General features: G+C 56.8%; 1 protein-coding gene across 1 annotated transcript; it reads right to left on the reverse strand.

Annotated features, from left to right (window-relative positions):
* Nucleotides 1–6,715: 6,715 nt before the first annotated feature.
* On the reverse strand, nucleotides 6,716–11,073 carry NKX3-2 (NK3 homeobox 2). Its single transcript, XM_061420838.1, has 2 exons — nucleotides 9,857–11,073; nucleotides 6,716–8,348 (listed from the first exon to the last, which is right to left on the reverse strand). The coding sequence occupies exons 1-2, from the start codon at nucleotides 10,320–10,322 to the stop codon at nucleotides 7,822–7,824; spliced, it is 993 nt and encodes a 330-aa protein (XP_061276822.1). The 5' UTR covers nucleotides 10,323–11,073; the 3' UTR covers nucleotides 6,716–7,821.
* Between the last annotated feature and the right edge of the window lie 2,465 nt (nucleotides 11,074–13,538).

Here is a 13,538-nt window from a genome sequence, read left to right on the forward strand (position 1 = left end):
TAACTGGTCAGATTATATGTGCACTTGATGGGCTTTTAAAGAGGATCAAAACTGAGGTTGATGCGCTTCGTGGAGTTTGCTGTCGGCCACGCGGGCTGCCCAAGCGCCGGGAAGAACCTTGAGCCTGAGGCGAAATAACCTGACCCCCGAGGCACGCCCGGATCTCACACTCAGCCCTTCCTCAGGGCCTGCGCCGGACCAGCCGGGAGAAAAGAATTTGCCGAAGCTCGGGAAAGCTCCGCTGACCCTATTGATCTGTGCGCGCGTGCTCCTGTGACCACGCACTCAAAGTCCGAGGTGCGAGTAGGGTGTGGGCGGGACAGGCAGGGACAAACCCAGGATCCCGGTCCTCACTCATCGGTCCTGCCAGTTCGTACGTCCTGAACGACGAAGAGCGAGACTCCGCCCTGGGCGTTTAGTGCCACTGCGGGCCCTTCCTCCTTGGGGTCACGACACCAAGGGCCCAGTATCACTTATCCTCTCGTCCAGGGATACGGACCGGGACAGGGGGGCAGATTTGGGATTTTTTTTTAATCGAAACGTGATGGGGAGCGTTGCTAGGGAAAGGCCTGAGACCTGGAAGGAGAGCGCTTCACCGCCGGGGGAGGTCTTCCGTGAGCCCACCTTATCGCTCACCTGCCCTGTGTCCGCGTATCTCTTCTCCACTCTTTCTCACCACCTGTCTCTGCGTCTATAGTTTCGTTTCCCACGGTCCGCAGGGGCCAAAGACACGTCGCTCAGCTTCTCCCGGAGAGAGGAGGGACAGTGTCCCGGGCCTCCTTAAGGAGGAGGGATTCCCGGAAGTCAGTCACCCTGGTGACACCCGCACACCGAGTCCAGGATGCGCCGGCCCCCGCCAGCGGGAATACCAGCGACACCCGAGCAGGGAGGAACGCCAATCCCATCAGCACCCTTTGCAAAAACACAGCAGAAACGTGAGAAAGCAGGACCAACCCTCAGATCTGCCGGTCCTTCGAAGCTGTGGGCACAATTCAGGGTCAGAGCTAGGGTCACTCGAGCTCCCTTGCGCCCTCTGACCCTAGGCAACCCCTGTACCCTCCGATAGGCGCGGTCTTGCTAAGGGCGCGCAGCAAGGCGTGGACCAGTCGGGGACGCCCAAGTCCGGAGTTGGCACTGTGGGCCCCATCCGGCCAGCACTCCCCCCGCCCCCACCCAATCAGACCCCAGGTACCCAGAGCGGCAGCACCGGTGCGTGCTGCTATGCTTGTCCGTGCGTAAAAATCCCGACCGCCCAGCTCCGCCACGCCGCCGAGGGAGGCCTCGGAACACACAAGGGAAACCATTCAAAAATGTTAATAAGCTTATTAAAATAAGCGGCTTTACTGGCTCTTGTTTTACAGCGTGCCGCCCACCCTTGCTTTCTGGTGGACCACGGCAGAGAAAACACTTGCGCCATTAATTTTTTTTTTTTTTTTTCCTTAACACGTTGCGTTTTCCACCCAAGGATATGGGACTCGCTGGAGCTCAGCGCGGCCACAGAAGCGGAATGGCCGCAGATCTCCTCTCTCCCAAGCTTGGTGGGTGGGGAGAAATCTTCGCAGCAGAAAAGGCTGGACTTTTCAAAAGAGCTGACCACCCAGGCCGGGACAGCAGATAAAGGAGGCCCAAAGATAATGACCTTGGGGAGGCCCAGATTCTTCAAACTCCCTCCCCGAGGGGAAGAAACCCTGCTCCCAAAGGGGATGGCAGTTATTTACGGTAAAATATAAAAAGGCTTTGTCCTTCCTTCTACTTCTAGCTGTGGGTGAGTGTAGACCCTAAAGGCTATCCAGAAGCCTGAAGGAGCATCTCACAACTTTCTTTTCTCTATTTAATTTTTGAAATAGAGATTCAGAGAAAAGAAATGAATTTCATATGACTCAAGGGAGTGGCAGAGCTGCTTCTCACCTGTGGACTCCAGGTCGGAAGGAGAATCACTTTAAGCATCTATGAGGCGCAGGGTGGAGAGAGAAGCCCTCACCTTGTGCATCCCACACCTCCAGGACCCTGGTTGCCCTAGGTGCTAGGGCGCGGGTCCAAGTCCTAGGGAGGGTGGTTCAGCCCGAGGCCTGAAAATGTGGCTGCGGGAGGCACCCGGCCTGGATTCACCAACGAGCCCCGAGGCCTGGAGCAGCCCTTAAGCTGGATCCTCACGCCAGAATCTAAAGCTGCAATTGCAGAAACAGCAGGGAAGGCTGCAGGCGCTCGCTGGAGACGTGAGGCCTGTGCAGAGACCACGAGCTCTTGGCTCCGAGGGCGCATTAACGGCTGGGCTGCGGGCCGCACCCGGGACTGCGGGCGGGGCGCGGAACGAGAGAACCCCAGCGCCTGTAGTGGGGCGCGTGGGGCAGATCGCGGGCCTCGCCCGGGGGGAGTGTGTCACGCTCACTCACTCAGACTTGGAGGGAACGTGGAACCCAGCACCGAGCTTACCTCTCCAGAGGCTCCGGGGCGACGCCCCTATTCCCGCAGCTACCGAATGTTCCCTTTGAACTTAACATTCCAGCAGGAACAGAGAGGTGCTGTTCGCCAGTACCGAGGTGCCGGGTCAGCTCCGGGCCGGTCCGAAGCCACGCTCCGGCCTTTCCCTGCCCGACTCCAAGCCAGAAAACTGCAACGGGAGCTGCCGCTTCGGGAGGGGTGCGGGGCCACGGAATCAGCTGCCCAGTTCTTACGAATTGCCCTAAAAATGGGCTTTTTGATGCTTCCTTCCTTCCTAGGAAGTACAACTTCAGATACATCTAACAGGTTTGAAATAAGTTCATCGTTCTCCTTAACCTGGACTCCACACCAGACCACCTGGATTGTAATTTTAAAAACACAAATAAATACTCTAATAATTTGAACAACCCAATTTGTGTTGAATAACTTATATGTGTGACTACAGGGGGAAAAAACCCTAATTTATTACATGATGTAACCATTTACAATATAACACTTCTTTTTTGCAATCCTGTTTTGGCGTTTCTTCATTGCAAAAACATATTTATCAGGAGACTCCAAAACTGGAGGAGGTCCAGGGTCTCTACCCGTCTGTGGGCCCCTTCCCTGAGCACCACAGAGCACTTGGAACCCTGCGGAGGGTGCAGGAGTTCAAGTAAGATTGTTGCAGATCAGCCAACTCAGCATTGCCCAGAAGTTCATAAAAATATAATAATGGCAACAATAATAGCAGGTCCACACCAGCTGCACGGTGCTTAATGGATTTCAAAGCACACCCACCCTCTTGTGAACCAACCACACCCGAGGCCAAACCTGGGGGATGCTGGCTCTGACTGCTGAAGGACAATTCACCCTGCTACCTTGAATCCTAAAATACACTTCTGAGCTTTGAATGACGCTGACTTGGCCTCTTGACGATCTGTGACTTTGGGAGGGTCAGTTTCCCCCTCTTTGAGCCTCAGTTTCCCCATCTGCAAAATGGGCAGGTGATGTCCACCCAGCTAAAAGGCGGCCTCGCGGAACTACTAGTGGAGGACAGGATGCAGGAAGCACTTATTCAATAATGATGCCCTGGACAAAAGGACTAGAATTAGAGGAATTGTTATGATTGTTGCTTCTGGTGTTGTGACTGTTTGGCTGCTCCTCCCGGCCGATACTCTTGCTTCCTTAGTGGCTCTGGGTGTGGCCTGACTTCTTCAGCAGCCTTGCAACACCCACAAGCGCCTGAATTTGCCCTGCCCACCCTCAGCGCTTTAAAGCTTTTGCTGTGCCCAGGCAGCTCAGTGTGGTTCCTAATGAAGCCTGTTAGCAGCGGGGAGCTGGTGGCCCGAAAGCCTGAAGCCCTGCAGTGCCTGCAGAGGCCTGAGCCCCACCTCAGGTCTGTCTCCCTCCCTTCCTCATCCTCTGAGCCCAAGTGCTTCTCAGCCACTGCCCTGGTTGCCAGGAATGTGTGATTCTTCCAGCTTTCCCCAAAGGCAGGAGACTTTCTATAAGGCAAGGTGAACTCCATGGAAAGCCAGATTCCAGCTTTCTTCTGGTGATGAAAGGCAAGTGGAGGCCATTGGAGTCCTCGCCGCGTGGACATCTGCAGGCCTGGGACGAGGTCCTGCCCCTGTGGGATGCTGGTGTGACTCTACCACGCTTGGCCAGTTTCCTGCTCCCCCAAACGCCACTCCTCCTCCGGCCCAGCCTCTTGGGGTTCAGGCATGACTACCATGACTCTCATTGATATAGACATTCGGTCGTAGCGTTTGAACTCTCCTCATCCTCTCCAGTGAAGTCAGATTCCCCGTCCTTTGCTAAAGTGGAGAAGTGGGGATTCGCCAAGGCCTGGGAACCCTTTATTTTCTGAAAAGCAATCCATCCCCAAACTCTCTCTACTGTTTGAAGATACTCTTGGGGGTCTGGGAACCCCGCGAATCAATCATTCGTCTGAGTGAGATGTTGCTTGGGACTGCCATAGTCAACAGGTCCTGGAGTTCAGGTTAAACACACATGTACACACTCACCAGTGACATCTAGTAGCCTACCATCCCAAATTTGCAGCCCTGAGCAAGATTTGTAGACCCAGCCTGATCCCTTGGGACTGATTTCAGCACAGGTCACAGAATGTTCTGCCTGCTTACCCAGCCACAGCTCCCATCTAAGTGTGTGGGTCAAACCCAGTGGTCTTTTTGCCAGCTCTGAAATTCACTAAAGGCTGAAAAGGACTGAGAAAGGTGAAGTCAAAAGGCTCCCGAACTCCAGCGACAGCTCTTGACGACCAGGCCCTGGCGAGGCCCAGAGGGTTCGGCAGGGCCCAGGGTCACAGGGAGTGGATGAGGGAAGATGCACTTGGACAGGAAGTAGGGCAGGCAGAAAGCAAGACTGACTTTCTCGCCTTTAAAGAAAGGGCCAGGGTGGGAGTCGAGAAGGAAAGGAAATAAAGTAATTCCGAAAATCTCCAACAGAAAAGCCGCGTCTGCGGCCTGGGGCCCAGGTAAAGACATCCATCTTGGGTCGTGAAATGTGGTGGGAAATTGTCGGAGGGCGGGCTGGACCCGGAGGCCGCCTCCGGCTCCTGGAATCAGATCTTACGGCCTCGCGCCAACACCAGCGGCGGGGCAGCTCAGAGTGAAACTGCAACAATTCGGGTCAAACTGAATTCGTTTGAGTCAGGTTTCCCAGGCGACTCGAGCCAGCCCAGTAGAACCGGCCCAGGCCAGGAGCCCCAAGGGGCTCAAGGAAGGGAAGGGGGCGACCCCGCCTGCCTAAGAAATCCCCAGTCCGCTGGACTCCAAATTCGCCAGGATGGAGAACAAAGTACAATCTCAGGACGTGGCCACAAACTACTGAGGTTTTCAGAAGGAGGGGGAAAAAAAACCTCCCCTCCTCTCCCAAGATCTCTGGAGAGCAGAGAGGAGATTCTAGCATTATCGGAAATGTTCTAATTTTATGTAAGGAAAAGGCATTCGGGATTAATGACGCGATTAAAATGGAATTTTAAAAGGTATCAAAAAGAAACCAAATGACCGAAGGAACCCTTTGGAAGGGAGCCGGACTTGGGGGCCAGGGCGTGCATATGCTGAGGCCGTTTGCTTTTTCCTTGGCGTCTCCCCATTTCCAGAAGCAGGAATTGTTTTTGTAAAACCTTCCTTGGGAATCGCTGGCACCGCCGGGAGAGGGGTGGCAGAAGCCGAGGCTTGTGGGTGCCTAGGTCAGAGGGTCAGAGGCTGGGAAAGACCGCGGGCAGGGGAGGACAGCGCGCTGGCCTACCCGCTCCGGGTGAAATTGAAAGCTAGCCTGGCCTCGGTTTCAGCGTTTTCCCAGCTGGGCCGCGGACTGAAGGCCTCGGCGCCTGCAATGTGGCATTAACTCTTCCTGACTCGCCCCGAACCCGACGTGAGGGGCGCGTAGTGGTGAGCGGTTGGCACCGGTGAGTCCTTGGCATCTGGAGAGTTATTCTGGGGAACGCTGGCTGGGCGCAGTTCATCTCTAAAATGGGGCAATTAAATAAGCAAAGTCGCCCTGCCCATCCTCTGCTCCCACGGTGGGCTTCTTTGCACAGCAAATGAAGACGTGTCCTTGGGGGAGTGAGTGGGAACGCTTTGGGATAAGGTGCAGAGTCATTTGCACCCGGCAGGGGTCAAAGTGCAGGAGACACCTTTTTAGCTCTTCCTTCACCCCTAATCGGTTCAGAATTCCAGCGAGAGTTTTTGCTAGCCTAGTCTGGAAACGAAATAATAATAGGATCACTTGGAGCAAACTCTCAGAAAATTGAAAGCAGAGAGGATACTGGCAGGTGGACAAGTGAACAGGTGGGATTGGGGGTGGGGGCATGGAAATTGGCACTGGGTTCAGCTCTGGAGAAGGGAATGGCAATGGCAGCCCACTCCAGTATTCTTTCCTGGAGACTTCCATGGACAGAGGAGCCTGGCGGGCTACAGTCCCTGGGGTCGCCAAGAGTTGGACAGAACTGAGCGGCTTTCATTCAACTCGGGAGGCTTCCTAGACTCTGACACACTAGTGCCCACGGAGGAGGGGGGGGGGGGGCGGGGGAAGGGGAATCTTAGGCATTTGCTCCGGATTCACTGGGATTCCTCTGTGACTCCTGCTAAGTCCCAGAAATAGCGATTCCCTGAGCCGTGCGGGTTTAAACCCTTCCTGGAGGTGAGGAGCCAGGCGGCTTCTGTGGTGGGGGAGAGGACTCCTGGAGAGGACTGAATGGGAGACTGAGCCCACGATACCGGTTCCCCCAAAGCCAGACAGAGAGAGGCTCAGAGAACACACGGCGTCCAGGAGGGCATGTTAAACTAAAAGTTTATAAATTAAAAGGGGAAAAAAATACAACGAATAGAGCTTCCAAATTTCACAAATCTTTTTAAAGTTAATACTCTAGTTGAGTGCACAATGCCCTTAAGGAGGCGACAAGCGGCGAGGCTGACAGGGTCACCTGTCTTAGGGACAGGGATGGGAGAACCCGGGTCCGGAGGCAGGAGTCGCAGAGGGTGGAGAGGATATTCACATTGAATACAAAAATAACGGTCATTTGAATACAAACAACTGCAAAGTGCTACAAGTTTTAACCTCCTTAAAAAGAGAGAGAGAGAAAGAAAAAGAAAGGAAAGTTCTGTGAAGGACTCCTGGTTTGCTCTCTCTCCTGGTTCAGGGGCTTCCAGGAGCTGCCTGGGTTGGTCGCAGCCCCGGGACTCCGAGACGGAAGACACCGGGCCATGCCCTGCTCAGTGCCCAGAGGCTCCCTTCCATACATTCAGCACCCAATCAGGCGCCCCCACCCAAGCTGCGACAGCGGGGAGGGATGGGGCAGAGGGCCGGCAAACCAAGCACTTCACGGTTCAATGAACCCCTAGCCTGGGGCTCCTTGGGGACTGCCCGTGTTCCGTACCCCTTTGTAACAAATGCGATTTCCAAAAATAATAGATATGTAGATATACATAGATCGGTAGCATGGATACCATGAACTAGTGTGGCCTAGCGCACGAAGCTCCCGCAGGCCTGACATGCTGGGATTCAGGCTTCCGTGGTCTCCAGGAGCTCTCTCCGCTCTGGGAAACGCCATCCCCAGGCAGACACAACCCAAATCCAACAGTGCGGTGGTAATAAATAGTGTCCGAGGGCTTCCCAGCAGGTGGGGACGAGGGGACGCCGGGTCCCTAGGATGCCTCTGTTCCAACTAGAAAAAAAGGCGCCCCCCTCTGGGTAGACCCCATCCCTGCGGCCAGGGCGCACGTCCTAGCGAGAGCAGCCGAGCTGGATTTCATCCTCCACCTGCCGCCCCCTCGGCGGGGCGCCCCTGTACCGGGCACAACCCTGCAGGGCCATCGGCGCCCGTCCGGAGCTGGGGCACTGGGATCCTTCGCGGCCTCACCGCAGGCCGGCTCACTGGGTGCCCGCGGCGGCCGCGCACGTGGAGAGCGCCCAGCCAGGGAGGCAGTAATAAGGGTAATAGTAGGAGGGCTGCAGGGGCAACAGCGAGGGTGGTCGCAGCACCTCTCCGGGCAGGTACTGTCTCTGATCGTCGCGGACCAGCACCTTCACCGCCACCTTCTTGGCGGCGGGCGCCGAGGCCAGCAGGTCGGCAGCCATCTGCCGGCGCTTGGTCTTGTAGCGACGGTTCTGGAACCAGATCTTCACCTGCGTCTCAGTGAGCTTCAGCGACGCGGCCAGGTCTGCGCGCTCCGGCCCGGACAGGTAGCGCTGGTGGTTGAAGCGGCGCTCCAGCTCGAAGACCTGCGCGTGCGAGAAGGCGGCGCGCGAACGCTTCTTGCGGGGCTTGGGCGCGGCGGGCCCCTCCTCCTCCTCCGCGCCGCCCGCCGGCCTGCCGCCGCCACCGCCGCTGCACAGCGTGGGCACGCGTGCGCCTCCCGGGCCAACCCCGTCGTCCTCGGCCCTCGGGCTGCGGTCGCCTGCGGACCCGGTGGGAACAGAAACAAGACAGTGTCAGCGCCGCCGAGGAGTGAGGTCCGGCCTCAACCGCTGGCGTGGGGGTTGGGGGTTGGGTTGGGAGGCGGATATACACTTTGATCCCGCCGGAGTGGTGGGGTGGAACTGGAAGCCGCGGTCCGGGAAGCGAGTCTTAAAACTCTGCCCCATTCGCTTCCTGCTTCTCTCTAGGCTTGTGAGCCGGCAAGGAACTCAGCCGCTGTATCAACGCTGTGCGGCCAAGATCCAGCTCCCTGCCTTCTCTGAGCTCCTCCGGGCTCTTCTCAGCAAATGGGGACATCGGGCCTGAGCGTCCCCCAAAACCTTCTCCGCTCTCAGTCCTAGAACCCCGGGACACTCTCCCTGGGTTCACCCGCCACCTCGCGCGCGCACACGCATCACACGCGGGCTGCGGCAACAGGCTACTGTCAAGGACGTGGGTAGGTTTCTCCCTCGCCCTTCGAAAGGATATAAAAGGAAGGCTGGGGATTGAGGGGTGTCCCCGCTTCGAATCCTTAGACCCTAATCCGATGCCTGCTCCTGGGTTCCTTCCTTGCTCCCCCCGGCTGCACCCTAGCAGAGGTCCAGCACTCTGGCCTGCAGCAGATACTGTTCGATTGGAGCCAACGCTGAGGCCTACACCGTCCAACCGAAAGGCAACGCACGGGGGTCTTTCTGACCAAAGCGCGTGCCGGCTCGTGGCTGAGGAGGGCCCTCTCCCTTTTGGGTCTGGGATGACCTAAATCGAGCCCGGCTGCCTTCTGCTGGCTGCGGGGTTACTCCAGCTCTTGGGTCTTCAGCCCAGCGCAGCTCTCTCTAGCCTGGGGTCTAAGAAAGCTACATAAACCCTCTTCCCAAAACTCTGGCTTGGTTGGCTTCCGGCGCACTTGAATGTTATCCCTTGCTACCTATCTTTGAGCTGCCCGGTCCAGGCTCTGGGACCTCAGGCTGGGAGCATCTCTGATCTCTGGGCCTTGGAGAAGGAAATGGCAACCCACTCCAGTATTCTTGCCTGGAGGATCCCATGGACAGAGGAGCCTGGCGGGCTACAGTCCGTGGGGTCATAAAGAGTCCAACAGGACTTCAAAGAATAAACAATAACTGCTCTGTGGGCCAGGCCCAGGGTACTGGCTCCCCAAGATCTCTGGTTCGCTGCCTCTTCCCTTTCCTTGATTTTGGGGATTTGGAGACAGACTCAAGCCAAGGCACTGGCGATGGACTCAAGGCTAGGATGCAGTGGTTCCCTCCCACCCGGTTCTAAAGCACACTGCCCGAGATCGTCGTCTGAAACTTCACCCCATCCGCCCTCTCTGGGGCTCAGTGGCTGGAGGGTTAGAGCAGCCCTCGCCAGCGCGCAGAGCTAAGGGTCTTGGCCAACGCGGGGGGCCCAAGGCGCGGGGTGCTCACAGAGCGCCCACCTCACTCTGCGCGGTTGCCCTCCTTGCCCAGCCCCTCAGCCCGGCCCCCTTTCCCAGCGAAGCCTTGGCCGAACCTGAGACGCTGGCCGACATCTCACTGTCGCTCCGGCCTGCGGCTTCCTCCTCCAGGTCCTTGGCGGCGGGCAGCTCGCAGACCGGCTGGCCGAGGCCCAGGGTCGCCCCTGCACGGCAGGCGCCACTGGCCCCCGGCGGGTCCGCGCAGCGCCGGCCGCCCTCGTTCTCCTCGCTCAGCGCCGAGTCCGAGTCCCAGCCGCCCGGGCTCTCCGCGGTCCGCCCCGCAGCCGTTCTGGTCCCCGCAGGCGACGCCAGCAGAGAGTCCTCGGCGCCCCCCAGCGCGCCCGCGTCTGTCTCCCTAAAAAGCCGCCAGCAACAGACAGCGGGCGCCGAAGCCACTGCCACCGCTGTGCCCCCGGGTACCGAGCGCCCCTCGGTCGCGGGCAGCCCGCCGCGCTCCTCTTTCTTGTTGAGGATCGCCTGGATGGAGAAGGGCGTCAAGGTGTTGGCGCCGCGCACAGCCATCAGCGCCGCGGGCCGGAGCGGCCGGGCGGGCGGGCGGCTGGGGCGCGCGGGCAGCTCCGAGCTGGATGGAGCGCGCGGGGGCCTCTGCAGCGCGAGTGAGCCCGGCGCGCGCGCGCGAGGCCCCTGCAGCCCACTCCTGCGCTGCCTAGCAGCCTCCGCCCCCCACCGGCCCCGGATCAGCGCCGACCCTCACCCCCACTTCCGAGGCCCACCCCACCCGGAGACCCCCCCTCCCCCCCAATCCAGCGCCAGAAGTTCTCCTTTTCGCAGCTCGGCTGGATTAATCTCCCTTAGGGGTGGGCCGGGGTCTGGCCCTCGGAGGACTTGAAGTGGGGAGGGGAGGATCGGCGAGGCCCCCCTCCGCGGCTGCAGTCCCCTCTCCAGCGCCTCCGGGGCGCACGGCCCGAGTCACTTTTTCTTTGCGCCTCTGGTCTCTTCCTTCCCCGCCTGCAGGATTTCGCTCCTCGGATCGTCGTCTCCGAGCCCTGCTGGGCCGGCTCTTCCGGAGCCCACCCCCGGCGGCGAAGGCGGCGGCGGCGACGGCCTCAGGATTCCGAGAGGCGCGGGGCACCTTGTTACCCCCGTCCCGGTTTTATCTGTTTCTTCTCTCTTTCCTTCCCCAGCGTTCCACCGTCCACCCCCCCTCCCGCCCGGGTGTCATTCCTCACTGCTGAGTGACAGCATCAGGCCACGCCCCTTCGGGGGGCGGTCCCGGGCCTTCCCGACCGCCCATTGGTTGGCTCCTCCTGGGCGACGTTGACTTGAACCGACAAAACTGGGCACGTTGCTCAGAGAAAGTCAGGGTCTGACTTAACCCCTTTTCTCCCAAGTCTGGTCCTCGAAGCATCATACTCTAGCCGCAGGGACGCTCAGCCACCTAGACCACGGCTTCTTACCTATTCTGGCACTTTTATGGAACGCGCGATATTTAGTTGAGTCCGATCTGGGAGGGAAACCCAAGTTAACGCAGTTCCTTAAGTCGTGCGCTTATTTTCTGTTCTCTAGGGAGGTTTATAGATTCGAAGAATAAATTGCTGCTTCTTTTCCCCTTCCAGTTGCGCGGCTTCCTCACGGCTCATTCTTTTCTCTGAAATAATGAATGAACCAAAAGTCACTCTAGAAATAGTTTTCTTTCCTCACCGGATTGTATTTGATTCAGTTTCTGGAGAGGCATGAAAAAAGAAAAGATGGGACAGATAGAGCTAAAGTCAGACAAGAAATTGGAGGGCATCTTTGGGAGTTTCTGGAAATTCAGCGATCATTTCCCTGGGCGGTCAATACTGAATGTACTTGGAGTTTGTACAATTTTACACGAGGAATAAAATTGAAGCTTTCTGTTTGTTCTTGAAATATTCTGCTACTTGTGAGTTGAAAAACATTTTTGTTTAAAAGAATATCTGGGAATTACCAAAGTAGAGATCCTGAACAGATGACTTTAATGATGTTTTTAAAAATGAGTAGTGAATTGTTTTATGTAGTAGAAGCCAGGCTAAGAAACACAAATATTGTGGGTATGTCAAAACATTTGTTACTCTATTTTCATTATTAATTTTTAAATAAATACTTTACTCAAGGAACACACTTCATTGTTTTCTATAAATTTTTGCGGGAGGTTTAAAACCAAATACACAATTTGAACCATTAAATAAGCTTAAAGAGCTGTGATTTTAATTCAGTGATTTTAATTTAATTGAAATTGCTGGGATTGGTATTTTTGGTACTACTAAAACAAATAACATCCGCCCTTGTTAGCTTTCTTTTTTTGTGGTTCTTGTTCTGCACCGCAGGATGAAATCCACACACTGGTAGTTTGCAGGGCCAGTGGAGGGCTTCGAAGCATCTATACTTTCCAGCATTTCAGCCACGTGACGCTCTCTCGCATCCCAAACACATTCCAGTGCAGATCCTGTGGTGTTTGGGGAGGGAAGGGAGAAGAAAACTTACCCTTGGAGAGGTCACTGCCCTTTAGTAGTACTATACGACTACTTCAGTTTTCTGGGAAAGGTGTTTCAATTTGGTGTCCGTTGGCGGCAAGTGTAAGGAACAGGACTCTCTTCAGGCCCCGAGGAAAACAGAACAGAAGGCACACGATGTTTCAAAAGAAAACCATTCTTTCCTTCCTCTCGCTGACCTTGATTTACCCTTTAAGTTACGCCCCCCCTCCCACCACCTTAGACAATTTGTTGTTCCTCTCTGGGGGCGAGTTGAGGAGGAGATGGACAAGAGTGGCCCAGAAGGAGAGAAGCGAGCAGGTGTGAACTCTGTGTCGCAGACAACCATCCCTTTATGGGGTTAGGACTTGATGGAGACAAACACGCAGAGATGCTGGGGGGTTGAATGACCGAGTGTTAGAGTGAGTTTGGGAGCTATACAAAGACTTACTTGAATATATAACCACCTCTTGGTTCCCCCGCTCCCAATGTTTTTTTAAAGAGCCCCAAATCAAAGTAGCATATACCCCGTGCCACAGGCTTGGGTAGAGATTTTTCAAAGCTTAGAAAGTTGTAGTTCGGTGACTTTGAGCTGCCTGTTTTGTTTGTTTGTTTTTTGGTGTGTGCCCGGGGTATAAGAGTCTTCAGGAAGCGCGCAGCGAGGGACCGAGTCATCTCGGGCCACTGCGGCGGCCAGTTAACCTTTAGGTCTAGGGAATGCCTGCAGGCAGGGCCGGGAGTGTTGGCGGAGAGGAAGCTCGCGGGTCTGGAACTACAAATAGAAGCTGATGGTGGGGTTTGGTGGGAACCAGGAGGCTTTGGGGGCCTGTGAGCTGAGCTGGACGGATGCATAGAGGTTTCCCGGGTACATGCCCTGCAGAATCAAGGCCGGCGAGTGATGAGGGGTGTATGGCGAGGGCGCAGCAAGTCAGCGCTTGTCGCTGCGCTGGAGACTGGGGGACCAGGGCGCGTCGGCGCGGGCTCACAGGGGCCCCGCTCGCAGCCCAGAGAGGGCAACTTTCTGAGCACTTGACCGTGAGCTCCGGGGAATCCACGGCTGCCCGACAGCGCCCGAGGTTCGATCAGTTCCGAGCTCCGGCCCGGGCCGACCCTGGGAATATGTGTAGCCCAGGAGCCCCCGGCGGTCGGCCGGGCTTCGGGGAGGCGCTTGGCTCGCTCTGCGCCCTCCCGGGCCCCTCGCCCAGCTCTGTCTTCGTCTTCTCTCTCTCCTTTCCATCCTCATCCACCACCCTTCCTCCTTTGCAGTTTGGTTCCTGCACGCCGC

This window comes from Bos javanicus, chromosome 6 (assembly GCF_032452875.1).
Source record: "Bos javanicus breed banteng chromosome 6, ARS-OSU_banteng_1.0, whole genome shotgun sequence".
Lineage (NCBI taxonomy): Eukaryota > Metazoa > Chordata > Mammalia > Artiodactyla > Bovidae > Bos > Bos javanicus.

Excerpts from the sequence above, each read along its gene's own strand:
- NKX3-2 (XM_061420838.1), bottom strand. The coding sequence starts at position 10,322 with ATGGCTGTGCGCGGCGCCAACACCTTGACGCCCTTCTCCATCCAGGCG. Across the intron at positions 8,349-9,856 it reads GATGTCGGCCAGCGTCTCAG|GCGACCGCAGCCCGAGGGCC; the intron begins GTTCGGCCAAGG and ends CCGGGTCCGCAG.